We start from the raw sequence: 23,245 nt of genomic DNA, 5'->3' as shown, positions 1-23,245 counted from the left end.
GTGGAAAGGCGTGTAGTATTTCTTGCAAATCACGTCCAATGATGACACAGAAGTAATAAGCTGTACAAAATAGAACCATTTAGTTAATCAGTCAATCAAGCGTTTCCCGTGATTAGATCAGCTGCTGTGAAAAAGCGCGCACGTCACGCGTCCTGCAGCTTTCCCGCTGAGCCTGCTCCCTTTTCTGCGGCAGTGCGCCACGAGGGACGCGCTTTGTGTCCCCCGCGCAGGTGACTTTGAAGCCGATCTGAGTCGGGACATCCGGGACTTGTCTCCAGCCAACAGGTGCCCCGCGGGCTAATCTGCCGCTCAGCCGTCAACAGTCGCGCCATTCCTCCTCTTAACTTTACGGGCTTTTCTTTTTCTCGGGACAATTGGATTTCAGCACGAGGAGGGAGGGAAGGGGGGGGGGGGGTGTGCGCTCCGCAGCGGTCCTCATTAAAATTCCCTCACCGTACAGTCACCACGAAACCCGCCTTCAGTGGGGGTGGCACCCGGCGTTCCTGCGCGCCTCTTTGACTGCGCACCACGCACTGACGGTGCGACCCAAGCGGATCACGCGCTTTTTTTTTTTATCAGCGGCGGCCGCGCAGATCGCGGTTGCCCTTCGAGGCGGAGAGTTAACCCAACCGGCGCGTCTCCGCCCCCACACACCACGAACACCCCCATTCCTTCCCCCCTCCCTCCCTCCCTCCCTCCCGTACAGTCATCTCTCATCCGGCGACTGGACGCGCTGCGCACCCACAAGCTCCGCTCCCGCAGAAGCGCTTCACTTGGCTCCCGGCTGCTGTGACGTCTCCCGGTTTTTGTTTTTTTGGGGAGGGGGGAGACTGGAAACATGTGCGTACGGATGGTGTGAAGAGTGACAGGGCGGCTTTTTTGTTTTGTTTTTAGGGAGGTGGGCGGGCGGGTTTCTTTTCTCTCGGAATCGCCAAGTACCCGACGTAACGGCGCGCAGGTGAGTACCACGTCAGTTCATGTTCTCTCTACCTGGGAGCAGATAAGAGGTTCACAGTCGTCTTTTTTACGCGTCGATCGCGTTCAGCACCCCGATTTCCTGCTGGAAGGTTTCCGATGACAGTCACGGACCCGCGCATCGCTGTCAGTGCTGCACCCAACCAGGACTGGAACCAGTATTTGGGGACCTCTTGCTCCGGAGCATCCTTTGATGCTGTTACGTGGTGTAGAAGTTGAGCTGCTACCGGTTAGTTCTATGGAGGATTCCTGGATAATCTTAATTTTACTGGAAAGAAAGAAAAGAAACACATAGTTTGTTTGGTGTTTGGTGGAGAAAAAAAAAGCTGTCATGTATCATGGTCCATTCAGATTATGTGCTCTTAAGTGTTTTTGGACTGTGGGTGGCACTAAATTCTTGGAAAGCTTAATGAAAACGAATCCTTGTGGCTTGCTGTAATCCCAGTCTATTTACAGTGTTGTTTACATCGAAATAAGAGGATGTTTTTTTTTTGACCAATCAATCTCGCAACAGGAGGATCTCTGCCCCAAGTGCCCTTCAAGTGGTTTATTCCTCAGGCAACATGGCAGCAACAAAGCAGATAATAGGAGGAACTCTCTTAAAATGTAGGACCCCCGTGAACAAACCTTGCTTCAACCAAACAGCCCGTTTGAGTGTGGACCCCCGGCTTTGTTTCCACCCACAGTGGGGTCGAATGGAGCATAAAGTAAAGCGTGCACTAAGCGAACCTGCTCCATTGTTCCAGGAATGTTTGGTTGCTCGTTCTCCACAGAACCCCCCCCCCCCCATCCCTTTGTTCTGGGGGACAATCCTCCAGTCCTGTGTGTGTGTGTGTGTGTGTGTGTGTGCAGGGGAGGGGGAGGGTGAGGGGTCAGCGGGGGTATTGACATCTGTAGCTGACAGCTTCCCTGGGCGAGCTGACGTGCTGCGATGCCATGGATGGGTATGAGGGAGCATATGTGCAAAGGACTTAACAGTAATGAGGACATCTATTCCTCGCACATCTGGAGAGACATCCTGCAGCGCATAAAGCTCTGGCAACATTTACTGAATGTTACTTGATACATACAAATGATGTGTGTGTGTGTGTGTGTTAGATTACAGTTCATGAGAAAGCTGTTGATGGGAAAAACCCTTGTAGGTTTTTTTGCAACTTTTCACTGAATTTGTCCGTCATTAACGATGCAGTATGTGGTGGATTTTAGCAGCATCCAGTGGTAAGGTCTCAGATTGCAACCAACTGAAACGTCTCAATTAACAATAGTCAATAAATCCCCTGGAATCTTCATCTATATAATCATTCTGATATAGTTACTCTGTCCTTTTCAGTTAAATGCTAATGTCATCTTCACAATAACAATGCAAACTTGCTGTTGTTTGTTGCTGTATTTCATCATCCAAAATAAAAGACGTTATACATAGTTTGTAAATAGCTGCCTTTCAACACAAAATAACTGTAGCCAACTAACGTTGTTCATCACATTTCAGTAACTTAGAGAAAATTGTTTTGGGAAAAGCTCGCATTTTTTCCAGCCTTTTCCGGTCTTATTTTGGCGATCGCCACCACGCTGAAATTGAAATGGTCGTGTACAATCTAACTGCGCCTGTGTGTGTGTGTGTGTGTGTGTGTGTCATTGCAACAAACACTCATTGGTGCTTTATCTACGGCCATTAGTAAGAATTTCCAGAGGGCGGTGGCCCAATCACCCCCCCCCCCCGCTTCTCTTATCAGCAACGGCAGGAAAAGTCTACGTTAACACGGAAAAAGGGGGCCCGGAAATGATCGGCTTTCACGTGCACACCGGCAGGCCTCCCTTAAACAAACGTACTGAGGGAGTTCCAGGAAACGGGAAACTCTGCTTTCTGCCTCGTGCAGCACAAAGTCCGAGCTGATGGGACATTTTTTTGGGGGGGGTTTCATGCCTTTTCAAGTAAGCATCGCTGATGACTGGTAGAGAGTGGTACCCCGTGAGGTGGAATGCGGGCCCCCCCGCAGGCCCCCCTCCCCCCCCGGGCCCCTCGCGCCGCACAGCGTGCGCGATGGACTTTGCGCCTTCGTCCGGCCCCCGAAAAAAAACGGGATTTCACCGAAGCAATGGGAGGAAAAAGCCAGCCTGTGCCATTTCTTTTCCTGTGCTTTGTAAATGCCACGCAGTATTAACTGAGGCCCTCAGCTGGTTTCAAAATTACTTTAAGCTGGAGTGGGAGGGGGGGAGGGGGGGGTCACGTATACAGAAACCACGGGGCGGCACTCAGAAAAGAAAGAAAAATATATTTCCCCCCTTTTAGTTGGCGATGCTATCGGCTAAAGAGCGTTCCCACAGGACCGGGTGGCGCTTCAAAGAGTCTCCTCTCAACGTCATACTGGGAACACTGGTATCAGAGCAGCCTCTCTTTGATCATTGCGGATGGGGGGGGGGTACTGAACAAGCATAGGTGGAGCAGATAGAAGTTAATGAATAATGAAGCATAATGATGATGAAGGGGAGTGGGGGGGGGGGGGGGGGCGGAGCGGTAGGTGTTTAGGAAGGAGAATTCCTCACATTCCTCGGCTGCAGCCATGCCACTCCAATCTGCACCCCCACCCACTGATGGTCACCCTCTGTGGCGAGGGGGGACCCGAGGGGCCCCAAACAGGTCCTGCCTCAGGAAGTAGCCTCCGATATGGGGGGGGCGGGGGGGGGGGGGGTTACGTAAGGCGCTTCCTTTTGCTGTAGAGACCTGGGGGCGGTTTGAGGTGCAGAGGGGACCACGAGTGAGTTAAAGGTCTAAATCTGCCTTTTGTGTGAAGCTGAACTTTAAGTCACTCGTCACTCGTCTCCGTTCCTTCATCTCGTCTGTTTTGATAAGAGAGGGGGTGTTTTCGTTGGTATGGGGCATGCTTAGTGCCGCCATGTTAAAGGTTAAACGCAGCGTCTCCCCTGTAGGCGCCCTCAGGACACGGGGGGGGTGGGGGGGGGGGGCGGGGGGTTGTTGTGTCTTAGGATCAATCGTCACATTTTTTAATGCAACTCAGATGACTGGGTCTAATAGGATTATGGGAAGGCCTTGTGAGAGGGAGGGGTGACCCATAACCCTAACCCTGCAAAACCCGGTCCTGGGGAAGGGGGGGGTCATGTGACAGAGGGGGTGGGCAACACTAGCAGGTGTCAGCGCTATGAAGGCAGGGTGACCCCGCCCCGGTAAAAGGCACAAATCACCGTCCTCTACCAAGAAAAAGGGAATATTTGTGGTTTCATGTACAACGTCATCGATGTGGATCTGAATCTTATCAAGCGTGTCCCTCATGATCCGTGGATACTTTTCTTAGTTGTTGGTTCCAGCAAATTGTGACCATCGTCCTTTTTGTTTACATCTCACCTTCGTCTTCTGTCCAGACTCCTCTGAGGCTGCAGATTAAAGTGGCACCATATGTCGGTGGCGGAGGAGACCCCCCCCCCCCCCCCCCCCCCCCCTCATGGTAGAGCTTGTTATTGCGCTCTATATCATTGCCAGCGGCTAATTGTTGTGGAGGATTTAGGAGAGGGGGGGTGGGGGTTACTCCCCTCTCTTGTCTTAAGTGCTTGGTCATTAGTACTTTTTTAGGCTATATTTTTAAATGACGGTGTTTGATTTTCCATCCTTTGTAGAAATTTGTAGAAGTAAAATTTTTCAAACTCCTCCAGAATTGACTTTAAAAATGAACCCTCACAAATGGACCTTTTCCCCCTTTTGAATCGGCAGCAAAGGAAATCTGGAGCTTCTGAGAGCACCAGGCCGTGGTTTTCTCTGTGTGGCGCATGTGGTTCATTTCATGGCTGCTGGAGAGCCTGATTGATGGGCTGCACGCCGGCCCGGGGGGGAGAGGGGGGGTGGTTGCAATGGTGTAGTCCTTGCGTAGGTCGCCTGAGGTAAAACGAGGTGATGGGAGAAGAAAGATGAGTCAGGCTGTTTACCTAGAAAGTGACGCGAGCCCGAATGGTGACGCGTGCGTCTGATGTCTTCTTCAACCGGAAGGTGTGGCGGGGGCCGGGCCTTTCATCGTGATCGTTGCATTAGGCCCCTCTGGGAGAACTCCTCACATATGGAATTACCAAGGCTTGTCAGCACCAATTAAAGAGCTTTATGTCATTTTTCTCCTCTTCCCCCCTCTCGCTCTGTGGTCGTTAATGATGAATTTCCATGCACACACACACACACACACACACACACACACACACAAAAATAAATGTAATTGCGTCACGGTGGCATCTTTCCGCGCGAGTGGGAGCGTGAAGGTGTGTGGCGCTGGTTTGTAGCAGCTCCGTCACCATGGAGACAGTGCTTTTATCGTGATGCTGGAGTGAGTACAGCACTGGCAGCAGGCGGGGAGGGGAGGGGAGGGGAGTGGAGGGGGGGGGGCAACATGGCAACCACAAAATCTGAGTGAACAGCCAGCGGGGCAGAGGTCCGGCTTTCTGAAGCCCGGAGACGTTTCCTCTCAAGTGTCACTGTCACTGTCCTTCTCGCTGCACTTGATTGGTCGCCGTGGCTGCTGCCCGCCTGGCAGACGCCAAACACGCCGCGCTAACTCCAAGGGTTTCTCCTCTCCCTCTCAGCTCTGTGATGATCAAGTTTATGTGTTTAGTGCTGTCGGATTTATTCCACATCTGCCTCGCTGCCTTTGCACACGGTCAGCTCACTGGAACCAAACCGGGCGGTGTGTGTGTGTGTGTGTGTGTGTGTGTGTGTGTGTGTGTGTGTGTGTGTGTGTGTGTGTGTGTGTGTGTGTGTGTGTGTGTGTGCGTGCGCGTGTGCGTGCGTGCGGAAATGTCACCACGTAATCCTTGAATAAATAGTTTGGCCCTTGGGGATTACGCTCATTGGCCTTCGTGCAGGGTTTAGATGATCAATACCAATCTCATGTTTGTTTGTTGATCACTGAGCTCAAACAGGGAGCTTCTAACTTGGCTTATAGCGTAGATTGATCTATGCGTAGATTGATCTATGCGTAGATCTAAACATGTCTGTCACCCTCAATGTCCCCACGCGTAAATCTGGCCTCATGGTGGGTTGATCCTGAAAACCACTGTATCATCTAAACAAAATGATTAATGTTCATTGTTATGGATTAAAGCAAGTGAAGTGAATGTTGATAAAAATGAAGTGAAACCAATCTTTATTGTCCAAATAATTGGCTGTAATGTGTAGTAAATGACACAGGGGTCCTTTTTAAATTGTGTTGCGGCATTGAAGTCATCTTTTTTGCAGAAACTGTCCACACAGCAACTCTTAAAATAACGTACGTGAGGTTTGATCCGCTGCTCCGTCCCCCCCCCCCCCCCCCCCCCTCGGGGGCGTTCGCTCCGTTCTTCTCTGCTCCACCGACAGTAGACGTATCGTCCGATGCCCCGACGTCACACAGGGAGGGGGGGGGGGGGGGGGAGGCAGCAGAGTGAAAGAGACAGCGACGCCTGCAAATCCCCCCGCGGGGGCCCCGAACATTTGACCTTTAACTACGGCGGCCCGTAGACGGGACCCCGCGACGCCATTGACATTCATTCTGTGCGCCGCGCTTTTGCCTCTTTAAACGAGCCTGAAGACGAAGGCGTAGAAAGAGTCTGATCGATACAATTTAAGTGATTCAGTCAGAAAAAGGAAGAAATTGCCACTATTTATTGGTTACTTCTATTTTTGCTAGTTTTACAGGTTATATTAATCGTTGAATTTTTACACCGTTGTCATGTTACACATTCAAATTTCTACTAGTTTTTCTTTAAATTTGTTCTGAGACCCACAACCATGAACTTTCCTCATGAAATACTGGAATAGAATTGTCCATTCTTTTATTGGTTTGTGTGTGTGTGTGTGTGTGTGTAACCAGTCTCATCCAAACCATGCTGAGTCCGGCCTGTTTAACCTATTTTACCTTCATTTGTCCAAACCGAACCAAAGCTCTCCCTCCTCTGGTAATTAAGCGTCTGTTGGTGAGACATTTCTCTATTCACACACACACACACACACACACACACACACACACACAGATACTGTGAGAAGCTGCCTGTGGGGGACCGCGCTGGTAATTAGCGCGTCGAGTGGTTGCACTGATTGCTTCATCATTTCTCCGATCGGGCAGAGATATTTGACGGATGTCACGTGTCTGGAAGTCCGCACTTGAAGCTCCTCGTGTGAACATCGCTCGACAAACTCGAAGGCCACCCTTTGCGACACCGCTGTTCGCTCGCACGCAGGTTTGGAGCTCACACCCTTTGTCCACCCTCATCCCCTTGCGTCACACTAGCTCAACGCAATTAGCCGCCCTGGTGGAGTTACTCAACGTAAACACACGAATCCTCTTAGGTTTTTGTTTTTTTTAGGAGTTGTGAAAGAGAAGTTTCAAAAATGGAGCCGCAACACACGAGGTCTTCAGAAATGGATTCAGAGGCGTTTTGTTTGTTTTGCAGAGAGCAATTATCAACCTGCCCCAGATTCCCGGGTGAGGATTATGTTCGTACGCAAGGAGACATTGAAGGTTATTGACAGGTTATTGATGCGTAAGAAATCAAAGTGACAACAACCGGTTTGTAATTATTTCAATCACTATTTGAACTTCTGCCACGTGAAGTTGGCTCCACTAAGACGGTAAAACGCGGTGAACGTTCTACCGGCGTAAAAGGCCTCACTGTTACCACGTTAGCATCCCGTTCCACATTTAGCTCGTGGCTGTCGTGATGACAATATTTTTGCTGTTGTCGGCACCGCGATGCTGATCCAAACGGATCCTCAGAGCCAGCCGCTCCATCAAGTCTTACACTTCCATTTCCATCAAGTCTTACACTTCCATTTCCATCAAGTCTTACACTTCCATTTCCATCCAAGTCCTACACTTCAAATCCTCAAATGCCGTTTTTCTTCTCAGTTTCTGTCCACCCTTGCGATGGAGAAAGGTCACCGCTGTCCCGATGGATGACCCCGAGCTGTCCTCACTCCTACTAGTGTTTTGTGTGTGTGTTGCACCACATGCAGTTCACCTCCTGGGTAATTGGCTTATTAGGCCTTTAGTCTGTTTGGAGAATGGGGCGACTGGGCGACTCATCATGAGTAAATTCTCCCCCTTTTTCAGGACAATTGTCCTCGTAACGTTTTTTTTTGCCGAGGGCATCTGCCTCCGTCCGTCGGCCCGAATCACGCGGAGGAGGCGTAATTGATGCACGCAGCGAGCCAGACGCGCTGTCCGGACTTAATCCGTATCACTAATAGTGGGGGGGTGGAGCAGAAGAGGGAGATGGAGGAGGAGGAGGAGGAGGAGGAGAAGCAGAACAATACAAAATCTCTCCCTACGTCTCGGGACACGTGGTCATCGTCACTCGGGCGGGAGATCTCTGGACCTTGGACGTTCTTCGCGGATGTTGCTCATCTCGCCCCCCCGTCCCGGCCAGGTCTCCGCGGCACCGCTCGAGGAAACGAGGTACAATAACAGCCCCCCCCCCCCCCCCCCCCTCCCCCTTCAACCCAAAAAAAAACACCCTTCGGCAGGGTCTTTTGTTCCGGCCATTGTCACCAGACAGGAGGCTGCGTCAAAGGGTGAACTCAGGAATGTGTGTGTGTGTGTGTGTGTGTGTGCGTGCGTGAGTGCGCGTGTGTGTGTGTGGCGAGGAACTTCCCGGACATTCCGCGGTTTGTGTTTAACTATTTCTGCCGAGTACGTTTGCAGCCTGTGAAGTGAGACAGGAAGTGTGGAGGTACAAGGGAAACAATGCGTGCCCCCCTCCCCCCCCCCCCCCCCCCCCCCCCCTTGTGTACAGCTCATGGACCTTCCTGGATGCACGAAAGGGACTTTTACCCTACAATGCTGCCGTCTAGTTCATGCTCTTGAACTTGCCATCATAACTGAAGAGTGAATTCCACGGGCCACTGTCACATTTTTACATATTTATGTCCTAATGGAACTAAACACATTTCTAGGTTAGTTATTTCCTTTTTGGGGGTTTCTTTGGTTTGGCAAAAATAATCTTGATATTACTCTTTTGTACTCCTCAGCCGTTTAAAGAACATTGGTAATTTATCCAGTATTTCACAACAGAAAGCTAGAATTCTTTGGTTTTCTAAACCCACAAGGGGGAGCTGAACAATTCACGTCTCATTAATTAGGTTTATTAAATTTCCCGTCAGCCTCTTAAACCGCGAGGTTAACTTGCCTGCCTCCAGACTTCGAGCGCTGACACAACAGCCCGGGGTTTGTTTTTCAAAAAAACCTCAGCCTGTCGAAATAAGCACAAAGTCCCACCCTGTTAAATCTGTTGTGCTGATTTGAAGGGATTAAGCTTGTTTTGTAATATTACGCCCGCTTTGTTGGCAACCCTGCGGCGTCTTATTTCAGCGCCGCGTAGAAATCCTAGAAGGGAAGGCCCTGGGTGTCCCGGCGGAGACGTTACAGCCTCCGGGTTCGTCGTCCGTCGCCACTCCATCTTTTAACCCCCACCCCCCACCCCACCCCACCCCCCCTCAAGGCGAACGCGACGGCTTTGATGGGGAACGCCACGCGACGGCTCCTTTAGGTGACGTGAAACGTTTCATCGTGGCATCGTTTCGCCCGAGGCCAGCGGACCACACCGCTGACCCCTGCCCCCCCCCCCCCCCCTCCCTACCCGCTCCCCCCCTCCCCCAGAAACGGCTTCACTCCGCAGTAACACCTGCGCTCTCACTGGAGCTGCATATTCGACTCAGTGCATGGGAGGTGTTCACCTGCGCGTGTACCAGAGGGGGTGAAGTTGGCGTGCGGCGGCCCCCGCCTGAAGTACGACGCATGCTCGGGAGGCTGCACGGCCACCTTGGCGTCGGCAGTGCCGTGTGTCATGCGGTTTCGGCTGCAGTTTGGGGCCTGTGTCTAGACGTCTCAATTTTAAAACCTCCCGAGGAGCGTCTGCTTTTATTGACGATCCGCGCGGCTAAAAATAACCACTGGCTCGCCAATCAGAGGAGAGAGCGGCTTGAGCAGCGAGATGATTGGAGAGGACGCTGCTTCCTGTTCTCCATGCCTGTGACCAATATTAAAGAGCATAAACATGCATCTGTTACATGAGTTGGAATAGTTGCATCAAGCAAACACCTGGGGCGGCATGTTAGAGATGTTCCTTCAAATGCTTCGGGGTTTTAATCAGGTCTCCTCTCTTTCAGTTCCAATCGGTTTTTTTTTTTACAAATCTGGCGGGTGTTCGACCTGCGTCACAACGGAGGACACCCGCGTCACTGTTTCACAGAGAGATCTGAAGCCGCGCTGACGAGTCACGCAAATGAAACAATAATGCAGAAGGTCTATTAGTGAATGAAGAAAACACCTGAAGCATTTATGAGAAATCTCTCAAACTGACCACGCTGCGTAGTTGCTTTTATCTTCTCTGCAGCAGTCACATCCCTTCAGTGCCCCTCACTGTCACAACGCTTTCTGGGCTGAATGCAGCGGGTCGGCAGGTGTGTCCTCAGATAAGATTTCTATTCGCTGGATGTCAGAGTGGCTTTTCAGGGGTGAACAGTGGAAAGTGAAGGTTTTTTTTTTTATTACTTCATTTGTCCTGCAATGCTGAATGTTCCGCTGAATTTTTGGTCAAAAAGTCTTCCCGGTGCTCAGGTGCATACTGGCAATTTCTCCATTATTGAAGTGTCCCAATAGCAGCATGCTTTTTCTTTTGTGAGATGACATTGGTTTGATGACTGTTTCATGTTAGGTGGCAAAATCAGGATTGTGTCGAAACTGCACACTATTTCCTTCATACAGGAGCATTGCAGATGAAAGCATTTTCCACCAATCAATTGGGTTGTTTTGTTGTGTCTGTGTGCAGTAAAAGATAAAAAATTAAAATTTGCATTTTCTTTATGGCTCCCGAACAAAGAAATATCTGGTTGTTTTTCTGCTCCTTGCTTATTACACCAGGTCATTTTGTCGGCTGAGTGGGATTTTAGATCATCGTTCTTTTTCATCATCTGCCAGCCGCTGCAATAGTGAACCAAATCTTTAAAGTTGACCAACACAAGGAACTGAGAGATGCTGAAATGCTTCAGAGTGACAATCCCCTTGTGGGGTTTTCACCGTGACATCAATCGATGGTACGTTGATCCCTTGTTAATTTAAACAAACGACATGTTGAGGCGGGAGATGAAGGAGGAGAAGAGAGGCCCATGCAGCTCGGGGTTTCTCCACAGCACCAGCAGTGATACAATCTTTGATGGGCGAGGTCACTTCATCAATGGTCCCCCCCCCCCCGACCCTTGACCCACGTGCTTGTCATCCGTTGGCGTGGCCTCATCTGTGAGACAGAAAACGGAGACGAGGCTTTGATCGTGATGTTTCTCCATCCTTCAGATGTGAAAAGAGGAAAAAAGGCAGAGAAAGGGCCGTGTTTATTTCAGCAAAGCAGATGTTTGAGCTCCATTAGCAAATGTAATTATTGACTTTTTCACAATACTTGTCAAAGATCTTTTTTCTTTTTGCATTATTCATGCTGCCTTCTGACCCCCCCCCCCCCCCCCGGGTTCCGAAGTGCTGTTCTCTTCTTGGTGAACAAAAAGCAAGGCTTTAGCCCCACACGTTGCATCATTTCGACTTTATTAGTGCACATTCAAAAAATGAAAAGCAGGAGGATTAAATATCAGTAAAAAAAAAAAAAAACATTTTATTTAATCTTCATTTATGTCATTTTGCATTCATGCAACAGTCTGCCGAGATCAGATATTCATATTCAGGGGGGGTTGAAATCCTTACATATTCATTATTCCCATGTTGTTGCACAGACCCTTGCACAGCTGGATGCGTCGACGCCCGCGTTGACACGTCAAAAAAACGTCACCCGGGGCCCCCCTTTCACCTGCTCTGCTCCTTTCTGATTGTGTCACAGTTTGTAACGAAGCGCGGCGGGGACGCGACACGCCGGCGTCTCGCCGGGGGGGGGGTGGGTCACACGAGGACGCAATGAAGAAAGAGAGGGAGACAGATAGGAGGATGTTTACGACTCAGACAGAGCGAGGCTGAGCTGCATCCCAATGTCTGCCCTCAAAGACCCTGCCGTCAGAGAGCAGGGATACAAGGTTCTCCAGGTGTGCGGGGGGTGGGAGGGGGGGGGGGCCGTCGAGTTTTCACCAGCGTTGCTGTCGGCAACGCCAATCCGACGCACTCACACTCACAGCTCTGACAGCGAGCGCTTGGTATTCAGTCGCTGGTGTCGTCTTCCCGGGGGTTTGCATAACAAGGCGTGTGTCGCAGGTCCCTCGCCCCGCGGCTCCGTTTACCGGCCTCGCTCACTTTGTTCCACTGATTCAATCCCCTCCCGAGTCCGTCCGGCCTGTCTGGCCTTCACCTTGGTTTTGATAAATGCGTGATGCAGTGAGTCTGGCATCTTCTCAACATCAAAGGGCCGGTCGACCCGACGCTGTAAAGATTTGACTTGATTTGAGAGTCAAATCGGTTTTGAGACCGAGGTCAACAAAACCGGGGGACGTCACTTGGACTGGACTCCTGGGAGAGTAGCACCCATCCTGCAGTTCCTCCTCAGGTAAACACTGTTAGAGCGTTAACCCCCCCCCCGCCCCCCCGTCCTTGAAATAGTTCGCACTGTTTAGCATTAGATTGACAGACAGATCAGGACTGATTGAATTGAGACCTGACTTCCTGTAGCAGTTTTTTGGTTTTAGAACGTTTTATCCGTGCTTGAAACTTGAGATAAAAGCCTTACTTTTGTAAATTGGTAAGATCTGGATACGTCTTTGCGGCTATAACTTGATTTCAAGCCACGCGGGTCTGCAGTGACGCGCACCTGAAGCTCTCTCTGACTCTGCTGCAGCAGGAGGAAGCAGGATCTAGCCGGCGACCATTCATCTCTCTCTTATTTATCGGCGTCTCACGTGTGCTCACGCGGCCACAGACGGGCCTTTTGGCCGTGATTCCTCTGATGAATGGCTTCAGTAATTGGCGGCGGTGTCTGTGTGAGCGCTGAGTAATGAAGAGGCCGGCGGTGCCCTGGAGCTCAGGAGCTCCGCTCTTCCTGAGATGTCCTCCGAACAAGCAGGAGAATTAATCCTGCGAGAGCCGCAGACGGTTTCCTGTCTTTTGATGCGACGCGAGACTGAAAGTGACGGCCTTTTTTTTTTTTTTCTTTATGGGATTTTAAAGATATAACCTGCCATAATAACGATAATACGCATAAAAGATTTAGAAGAAGCCCCGAAAAAACAATCCAGCTGATGTGTGTGATTGCACTTAAGTTCTCTTTAACATGAATGACCATTGACTAGTAAATCCTCTTCTACACTATCTTGCCTTCTCAGCATTGACGTATGAAATATGTTGAAATCTGAAAGAAATCTGCAAACTCCGAAGTCCTCCGTCTCTCGATCCGCATCAATTATGCGTATTCACCCCGAGGGCCGACCGCGCAGGTGGTGCTGGGAGCTTAACGTTCTTTTAATGGCTGGTGTGCTGCTGTAAGAGCCTGGAGGGGAACGATGACGCTGATTGATAACCCCCCACGTCCTCCAGCAGCCATCGTGACGCGGCACACACGCACGCACGCACAACTCACCCTGCCAAAATTTCCAATCCAGGGACACGACTGTGACTCAGCAAATATGGCCGCCGCTTACAGGAATGGAAGGATCCCGAGAGCTCCCTGGAAACCCAATTGCTGCTTTGTTGCGCTCGCCGCTCGCATTTAATTTAGCCGCGTTGCCGGATTGGAATCAATACGCGTAATCATTCCGCTGTTGTGTGTATCTTGCTGGACAATTAAGTTATCAAAGCCCCAGAGTCTCTCTCTCTCTCTCTCTCTCTCTCTCTCTCTCTCGAGTCACCGGCCCTGCTTTTCGCTTCCCGCCCACCAAGCAATCAGCAATCCGCCTTCTTTGCTGCACAATGAGCCACCGTCCCCGAAAGGACGGCGTTGATTCTCGCGAGGTCGTCGAGGTGGCGCCCCCGGTTTTTAGGAAGCAAGGCGTGGTGCGTAGCGAGCAACAGCGGCATAGGGGCTTGATCTCCATCAAAGGGAGAAGGGGCAACGCCGTGCCAGCAGGGCCGGGGGATATTTACTTAAATATAGCGAGATGGATAATACGCAGTTCTGCTGTCGACGCTGAGAGTTGATTTTCATACGTCGCTGTCATTTGCTGCGTGGGTCTCTTCAGTGGTGTCGACGCCACAGGTTTTGCGCGCTCCACCCGCCTTGACGCTGTGGAGAGAGAGAAGCTCCGGGAGCGGGAGGCCAACCCGGAAGCGCGGGAACAAAAGCGTCACTGCGAGCGGCCGTGATCGGAGGATCAGTCACGCCCGCCGTTGTTGTCGCCTCCCACACTTCCCGTCCCAGCCCCTCCTCCTCTCGTTGTGGCTGCAGCCGCTCTGGGCCGGCAGCCAGCGCGCTGCCACGGCTTCTATACATAACCGCAGAATCGAGGGAAGTCCAGAATTAAATGCATTGTTATCCCCGCAGGCCGGTGGCCGCGGAGGGTTTGGAGTGACAGGCTTATTTCATTGTGACGTCCCAGGTGACCTTGGCCTTGGCCTCCGGTCTGCGCCCCCCCCCCGGACCCCCTTCAGACACACAGGACTGGAAACACAAATCAGCATCGGGTCCTTTCTGTAATTCTAAATCCTGATTTAGTTTGCGTCCACGAAATGTCCTTGCGGGTGAATTTGAACGTAATGTACCATTAGAGTTGCCATGGCGATGGCTACCGTCTGTGTGCATGTCAGTTGCCATGCAACTTTCCCCCCCCCCCCCCCCCCCCCCCCTCTCCAGTAGGAAGCTGCTCACACGTGTGTGCGTGGTGTATTTTTACCTCTCATCTATTGTTTTCCGCAGAACCTTTTCTGCCGCGTTCCGCCCCACCTGCCGCCGCCCCCCCCCTCACCCCTCACCCCCCACCCCCCAAATTAAAGCGCCTGTCTGTGGATGAACCGGCCCGGCAGCGCTGATGAGGCGTAATCACCGCGGAGAGGCTCAGCGGGCTCTCATCGCACCACGCCTTTTTGAGCTCGTCAGGCCGTCAACATGATGCTCAAAACATCAAAGCCCAGCGAAGGAGCACAGCTCCAGCGGCGCGGCGCTGCAGACATTGTGCCGTCGCCATGAGTGGACACGATGATGGGGTTTTCGTGGGAGGTTTGCAGCTGGGGCCCATTTCTTCCAGAAACTAATTTTCTGCTCTTACTACTCTGTCCTTGCAGCCTCGACTCTTTTTCCAATTACCAGCAGCGTGTCGCGTCCGAACCCCACGCCGTTACGGTCAAAGCTGTGAGCCGTGAGTGGTTCTTTGTTTTCATTTTGAACACCAACGCACAAAAGTGTGTGCGTTTAAAACCCGAGTTTCCTGATAACCCATTTGGTTTATTTTTAAACCGCTGTATTCATTGATTTTCTTCTTCATTTATCTTTTGTACCAGTAGAATGAAGCCAGGTGGAGGTATAGAGAAGCTTTTTCTTCCTCCAAATTATCATTTGTTACAATGCTGTGTCTAATATTTCATGCTTTTCCCCGGGTGCAGACAGCAAAGAAATCAATGAAAATATCTGGTAGATGGACATTACGGCGACGCTGACATGCAGCGCGTTGCCTCCTCTGCACAGAGGGACTCCATTTATAAGAAATGAGGCCTTGTGAAAGGATCGGCTTCCTACTATCATCTGCTTTTGTTGGATATCCCCTCCAACACGACTCCACCTGCAGCACAGGGTGCCCGAGAGCAGACCTCTCGTCCTGCAGGGGGGCAAATCCAATTTCCCATGTCACAGTCACATCAGATTATTCATAAAGGCGGGGGGGGGGGTGAAGGGTGAATACACTTCTCAAGAAGTACGCCTGTCCATCCGGACCAGTGCAGGTGAGAGGTGTGTATTCCTCAAAGGAGGGCAAACACACACATGCACACACTCCTCTGGGGATGAAATGTGTGTGTGTGTGTCCTTTTAGTTTAGAGAAGGCCATCGGTGAGTCATTCTCCTAAAGAGCACCCGTGGGTGCACGCCTGGCTGTCACGGACGCAGTCGATCGTTAATGCGCCGTGAACGGTTTTACTCACCAGCGCAGCCTGCAGGAGGCCGCTTCTGATTTGATGCCCTCGCAGCTGGTGGTGGGGGGGGGGGGGGGGGGGGCACCTGGGCCTCTATCGGGACATTTGGGTTAAATTTAAACCTGCGCGGACACAAACGCCGTCCGTCACTTGATTTTGACACCTGCAGCGCTGAGTTGCCTTCTCACCTCTTCTTCTGCTCCCTTTTCCTCTGTGTGTGTCTTCACTAGAGAACCATGAGCACTGTGGAGGAGGAACCGGATCACATCATACCATGAAGACAAGCCTGCAGGTCCTGCGCTGCCAGCTGCTGAGTGAGTAAACCCAAGGGAGAGGGCAGGCAGGGGGTGGGGGGAGGGGGACCACAAGTCTCGGCCTATTCTGATGGTGGTTTGTTGCATTAAAGGAGAAACATTCTTCTATTGCTAGAGACGTGATGAATGCCTGGACGGAACCTGTAGATCTGTATGTTCTCGTCTCGTATCAGGTCTCTCAGACATTCCTCAGGCACAATGCACTTCCATCCGGGTCTCGTCTTTTTCACTGTGCAGAGCTGAAAGCCCCCCCCCCCCCCCCGCAGACCTCTGTGCTACACAGAGACATGTCTCATTTTTTCCGTCTGTACCGGCCGTCTGCAGGAGGCATCTTCAGGCTGCATGAGAAGAGACGCTGAGGCTGATGCTCCATAGCGACGAAGCAGCGGCGTGTTGTGTTTTGTTCGTGAGTCTTCTGCCCCTCTGAGGGAGGCCTGAACGTTTTTTAAATCTCCTGTAAAGGGGAAAACGTTAGCGGCGTCTGGGACTTTTAATGGAATAGTACAACCTCCAGCCCGCAATTCAGTTCCTGTTTAGCGTCTCTCCTTCCTGTTGGCGCTGCAGCTCAATCATCCCGATAAACAGCACAGGGACACTTTGTTGTTCTGCTGCTTTGGCGTTACCCCTCCTACCGATGCTCCGATAAGCGCGTCTCTGCCCCGAAGCCGCCGTGACCCCCGACAAAACAATTTGCGGAGCCTTCAAACAGGAAGCCATTATCCTGCTGCGAGAGCCCCCCCCCCCCCCCCCCTCCCTTATCTCCGGCCTCACATCTGTAGCGCCCTCTCCGCTCCCCGCCTCTTCACCCACTCCGCCCATCCAGTCCTCCGGCCCGGGACGGTTCCAGAGGTCCACAGGATGTGCCCTATCTGCCCCCCCCCAACGGGCAGACGCTCAGAATGACAGACGAACACACCCAGATGCAGACCAAAGGAATGTGTCTGTTTGTAGTACCTTTTTTTAAATGTGTGTATATATACACAACGTACCTATGTATACGCCTCAATCACAACTCTTCTTCCAGCCTTCATGTTGATTTGGTGAACCCGTGCCCCTGACTTTCTATCTAAATGGACGATAAAGCAGGGTTTCCTCCAAGGCGCGTGTGTGTGTGTGTGTGTGTGTGTGTGTGTGTGTGCACGCTGTGTGATGAAGGCCCGTTGGTATTCTGATGAGCACCGGAGATGAAGCCTCTCCATTTGGCCCGAGGGAGTTCGAGGGAAATCCCAAGGCGGTTCGTCCGCTGGTTTCTATTTAGCATAAATGAGGCTAAATGTGATCCATGGAGGGCGGCCTGTGCGGAGAGGAGGACATCCTTAATTATTTATTGGTTATGGTTCAATGCCCTACATGCTATCGACCTCGAGTAGTGAAGCTGAAAAGCAGTGATTCCCTGTAGTTCTTGTACATTTACATCGTGAATTTCATGAATTCATTCAAAGCAAAGCACCAAGAAAGTGTAGGCGTTTTTCCCCCCAGGGCACAATAACAAAGTTCTTGATAGACACATACTGTTTTTATTAATAATTCAAACAATATCAGTTTCACAGATCAGGGAAATCCTAAATAAAACTGTGAAGGTACTTGAAAGCGGTTTAGTACATTGATCAATCAACGGTTTTGATTGTGTGAAAGTCTTCATCCAGGGTCTCTGGTTATTATTTGGGAAGATGAAGTAACCTGGGAGTAGTTCATAATCTTGAATTGAAAATTGGGGGATGCGAAAAAATAAAAAAAACCAGAGATTCAGTATTTATTCTCCGTGATTTTGACCCCGGTTGTCGATAGAGGTCACATGTGGCCCTTAAAGCTCAGAAATACAAATTGCAGAAACCATGAGTTCAGATTAATTATTACATCTTCAAAGATGAAGGTGCTATAATCAACTTCAATTTCATCAGTGACCCTGGCAATTTTCTCACTGACTGAATGCATATTGACACACACACACACACACTTTTTTTGCAGCTCCTATTTCTGGTGGGCATATTGTCTCTGTTTGCACATTCGAGCCACGTCTCTCTCCGTGGCACGAGGTGACCCCCCCCCCGGAAAACAACGATAAATATCCCACCTTCCACAGCGAGTAGCCCCCCCCTCTCCCCGCCCCCTGCCCACCCTTCTCCCCAGGATTGATGATGCCACCAGACGGTAGTGCATAAGCAGTGTAGCCTGCACGCCACACACTAAGTGCTCCAGTAGGATTGATTAGTGCGCCTGAACAATAAGGTTCATCCAACGGCGCAGGTTTATCTTCATCGGCGTGTTGTTGTTGTTGTTGTTTTTACTGTAACTTTGGGTCGCTCCGGCACCTGTCCGGTGACGTTTGAGTCTAACGGTGAATGATCGGTGGGACAAAGCCGCCGTTGGAGTCCCGCTTTGCAACACGATTTATTGATGTCCCCGGAGGACAAAAAACAGATGTAACCAGGTTCCTGTGGACTCTGAGGGGCCTTAATTCAGGAACATGGGGCGAGAGGCAGGCAGCATTAGTCACACAAACGGGGCGTGATCTCTATGTGATATTAACAGGTTGTGAGGTGATCAGGCAGCTGGGGGAGGAGGGGGGGTGGGGGGACAGGTTGGTGTGAGTGATAACAGGGGGAGCTTTGTGTCTCCCTCCGCTGCAAACAAAGGATAAAAGCCTCTAAATCAATGTCGCCGTTGAAATTGAACACACCAGCTAGTTGTTGTTTATTTTGTTATCTTTTCTCAGGCAAAGGTTCAGAGGTTTGTTTCTTGTTGTTTGAACTGACTCATTTTTTTTCTGTTTTTCTTGTGGTTCTGAGAAAATATCATGTCAGGCCAAAACACCCAACTTGCAAAATGATTTAAAAAAACAACAACTATGCTGAGTAGATGAGTTGTTTTTTTTTACTCCCGTATGCTTCAATCTCTCACACCTTATTTTGATCTGCTGTGTTTTATGGAGCCTTTTCCCTTTATTTTTGCGTCTTACCGCTGAAAAAAACACCCTTTCCTCGCTTCACGTTCTCTTCTTCCCGGTTTCCATCAAATTTTCTTATATTTGTCCCGTTTCCTCGGCTCAATAATGGATGTTCATGAAGTGAACCCTCATTTCTCTAGTTAATTTCCCCCCCCCCCCCCCCCTGGGTGCCTCGCTCTGCAGGTCTCTCTTTTTTTTCTGGAGGGAACGGGTCGGGCTCTTTGTCTGCGTTGGCCCTGCTGATGCTCCTCACTCCATCAGACACACAGCCGTTGGGACAAATCACACCGATTCGCCTCAGTGTGTAAAACGGTGCACGTGTAGGAAAACACCCGGATGTTTTATGTCATTCGCCAAACGTGACATACTGTCCGGGTCCAAAATAGATGGATGTCTTTGCAAGCAATGAAGGTTTCATTCAAAATGTAACCGTGTCCTCCGGGCTGCTGTGAGCCAGGTGCTGTTAGCTGTAACCTTTGCTTTTTGCACGTGTGTCCCTTTGGTAGTTTTTGTTCTGAATCTGCTCAATGATTAAATAATACGAGAATAACAGCGTCTGATGCAGAATCTATCGACAGCGCTAACGACCACATGGTCAGTCTGAGTGTAAACTTACTTTTCAAGCAGATTCTCCTTTTTTAACATTTTGGAAATGATGTTTAATTAAACAATGTCACAAAAGGCAACATCGTTCTCCAGGGTGAAGTTTCTGATCAGACAAATGGGATGAATCTATGCTGTTTGTGTGTGTGTGTGTGTGCTTCAGCATTAAGTTTCTCATTTGTAGCAGAACTTTGGTTGTAAAGGGAGCCTCGATGTTATGTTTTATTCAGTAGAAGCACCGTGCTGGGTTTCCAAGTTGGGACAACCAGGTTTGGGTTTATTAAAGGTGTGACTCAACCCGGGCCTCGGCTTCGTCAACATGTTTGCTTTTAATCGGCCTCTTTAATCTTTTTTTTGTTGCATTGTTGAACATAACCATTACTCTACTTGAGTCTTGCTTACAGCTGTAAATATCTAATATACTGTATAAACCATGCGATTTGGTCGTAACAATGCCTTTTATTTATCATTTGGATTTTGTGAGCACCTCAAAGGGCCTCGTCCTCTGAATGTGTCCTGATGTGAACAGTCAACAATCGCACAGATACTTCAGGTTTGATGGCCTGGGTTTGTCTGCCATTGTGTTTAATCCCCTCAGATGTGGGTCTGGAGTGGGCTCCGTGGATTGGAGACGTGACAGGCTTGGTTAATGGAAGACGGGGGGGGGGGGGGCTGGACCCTCCGTCCTGGTAGTCTGCGTGATCGAGTCTGGAGGAATATGATTAATGATTCAGAGGCTCAGTTTAAATAGTCAGAGCTTCAGGCTGCCGTGTTGTATTTGGAATCATTTATTACATATATTGACATTTCTCTTGGTTGATGTTGTATTTTTTTTTAACTCAATCATTTGATGAAATCTACATATTCTGTCCCTTTACTAAATTCCTCACCTTTTCTCTTTACTCCTTCTCCTCTGAAACTCGGTTTCCATAGTTACTGACCACGATTATAATTGCTGACATCTGGGTCACAAAGAGCTTTGAACTCTGTGTGTTTTCTGTGACTTCTTGCTCTCTCCGGAGTGTCATGACTGCCAGAGAAATGCATTCTCAATCATTAAATTTCAATTCTCTCTCTAAAGCGAAAGCCTAATGCAGAGAACCAATCCCAACCCGACACAACCATAAAAGGGGAGGTTTTCATTGGGTTGCATTCTAAGACCTCACCACTAGAAACCACTATATCCTACACTCGGGTCCTTTAAGGATGAGTTTTAAGAGTAAGACGTGCGCTATTTAAAAATGTTCATTGTCAACAAATCTCGTGGAAAAAAAAAGAAAAATCAAAAAGGAACAAAACATAGCAAGCGTTATCCTTAAAACAATAAAGCAGCATCCATTCAGACAGTAATTTCGACAGCGATACTGCATGTTCTGTTCCCAGCTGGACGCATAGAAATTAATCAACCTTTGCATGCTCCTCCCTCGATTACTTTCCTGCTGTCTGGAAAACATAATAGGACCGATATTCCCCACAGGCACCAGCTAATGACTTGTCTTCAATAGAGAAAGGGAATCTGTCCATTTGTCTGAGATGGTTTAAGCATGTTAACATGTTGACGCCATGGAGCCACTGGCAAGTAATGATTTCCCAATGTGTGTCAGAAAATGTATCAAGACATCTAATTAAACAGCACTGATCAAAACTGAATGAACTCTTTTCAGTGTTATCCGGAGATTCTAATCAAATAATGGATTGTTATATTTTGATCTTGATCCATTTGAGCTCTTTGAGAATTTACGCAGCAGACCAAAGCTAAAAGATCCTCACGTCTCCGGCGTGCAGGGGGGTGCACACGGTGCAACTCGCATCATGAATAATGTACTGTGGTTAATAAAGAACTAGTTGACTGACTCACGCCGCCGGTTCAGTAGATAAAACCCAGAGGAGAATGATGAAGGCGAGACGAGACTGCACGCCTTGAGGGAAATGATGTAAAGACGCACTGACACGCTGAAACACACACCCAAAGGGAAAGGAGAATGCAACAATTCACGTGGCAAAGAGGATCTTCCTCTTCATCATCATCATCTTTCATCATCCTCCCGTGCTGATCGCCTGCGCTCTGTCGTTTTCTACAGGTGTTCTAGCCGTCTTGGTAGGACTGGCGTCATCCGCACAGGAGCTGCACCTCGACCAGACGTCCCAGGACTCCATGGCAACCGCCCGCGGCAGCAGCCACCTTCCCGCCCCCGAACCTCCCCCTCTGGACTTGCATCAGGAAGGCTCCGGTAGCGGGGGCGGGTCGTCCAAAGGGGGCCCTCGACCCTCGAACGTGGCGCTCCCTTCCCTCGCCCTGCACCCGTTGGCCTTCCGCGACGCTGCAAGCACCGGCCCTCCCGCCCGTCGCCGCGAGCCGACTCGAGTCTACGACCCAGTTACTGTGAGCGCCAACCCGGCCAGCAGCGGCGGCGCCCGCCAGCCCCCCCGCACGGAGGCCCCAAATATAGATGTGGGATCTGCTGCCAGGGAGGTTCCGGCCGGAGAGCGGCCCCCAGCTTCCTCTCCAGGGACGGGTGGTGACCCCGCAGCGGGCCTGAAACCCGGGGAAATCGCCGCGCGCCACGCCATCACCCAGAGGGAGGTGCGTTCGGGGATCGAGCCCCACACCGCCGGCCAACGGGCGACCGAGGCGACGGAAGGGTCCCCCGCCCTCCCTGCCGGTGACCCGTCAGGGAGTCCAACGCCCGCCACGTCCCCTCCGCCGATGTCCACCGAGCGGCAACCCAAGACGCAGAGTCCGACAATCACCGCCGCGCCCAACCAGACCACCGCCGAGGGGGGTCAGGGTCCCGTTGGCGGGGGCAACGGCACGGACAATGCACCTCAGGGACCGGGGTGGGGGGACGCGACCGCCCCCGCGGGGCCGCCGGCTCGGGGGAACGCCTCGGAGCCCCCCTCCACGGCCAGCGGCAACTTCCTGAACCGGCAGGTGCCGGCCACCACCGAGGACCCCTGGGCGCCCGGCAACACCACGGGCCCCACCGTCGACGCCCCGCTGTCCCGCATGACCATCTGCCTGAGCAGGATGGACATCGTGTGGATCGTGCTGGCCATCAGTGTCCCCGTGTCCACGTGCTGTGAGTCATGCTACAGAAGACGCATACAAACATATTTGGGGAAAGTGCAAAAGTGACCTAGTGACCTAAAGAGTGTTCATTCTAGTTCCATTAAGACATATATTTGTTTAAGTGAATAGTTCCGCATTTGAAGAATTTGACTCATTTGCTCTTTTTTGTGGAGATTTCTATTTTATTTCAACCTTATCTCTCACAGGAAATTATTTACAACAAGGTTTGTGGACACCCAAGGTCACTGAAGAGTTTATTCATAGTAAAATATTGGGATTTATTCCTTTCAGTCTTTTGTTTTCTTCCCCTTGCTTCAGTAGATGG

General features: G+C 50.6%; 1 protein-coding gene across 1 annotated transcript in view; it reads left to right on the top strand.

Annotated features, from left to right (window-relative positions):
- The first annotated feature begins 434 nt into the window (after positions 1 to 434).
- Positions 435 to 23,245, top strand: part of tmem108 (transmembrane protein 108) — a 25,829-nt gene continuing 3,018 nt past the window's right edge. Inside the window, exons 1-3 of the mRNA XM_062559352.1 lie at positions 435 to 958; positions 16,217 to 16,300; positions 21,932 to 22,974. Of these exons, the coding sequence (XP_062415336.1) occupies positions 16,261 to 16,300; positions 21,932 to 22,974 (1,083 nt within the window). The 5' untranslated portion in view covers positions 435 to 958; positions 16,217 to 16,260. The remainder of the gene's footprint in view (positions 959 to 16,216; positions 16,301 to 21,931; positions 22,975 to 23,245) is intronic.

The sequence above is a fragment of the Pungitius pungitius genome, chromosome 19 (assembly GCF_949316345.1).
Source record: "Pungitius pungitius chromosome 19, fPunPun2.1, whole genome shotgun sequence".
NCBI lineage: Eukaryota > Metazoa > Chordata > Actinopteri > Perciformes > Gasterosteidae > Pungitius > Pungitius pungitius.
Note: the sequence above shows the minus strand (reverse complement) of the source record. Positions and strands in the feature narration are given on the sequence as shown.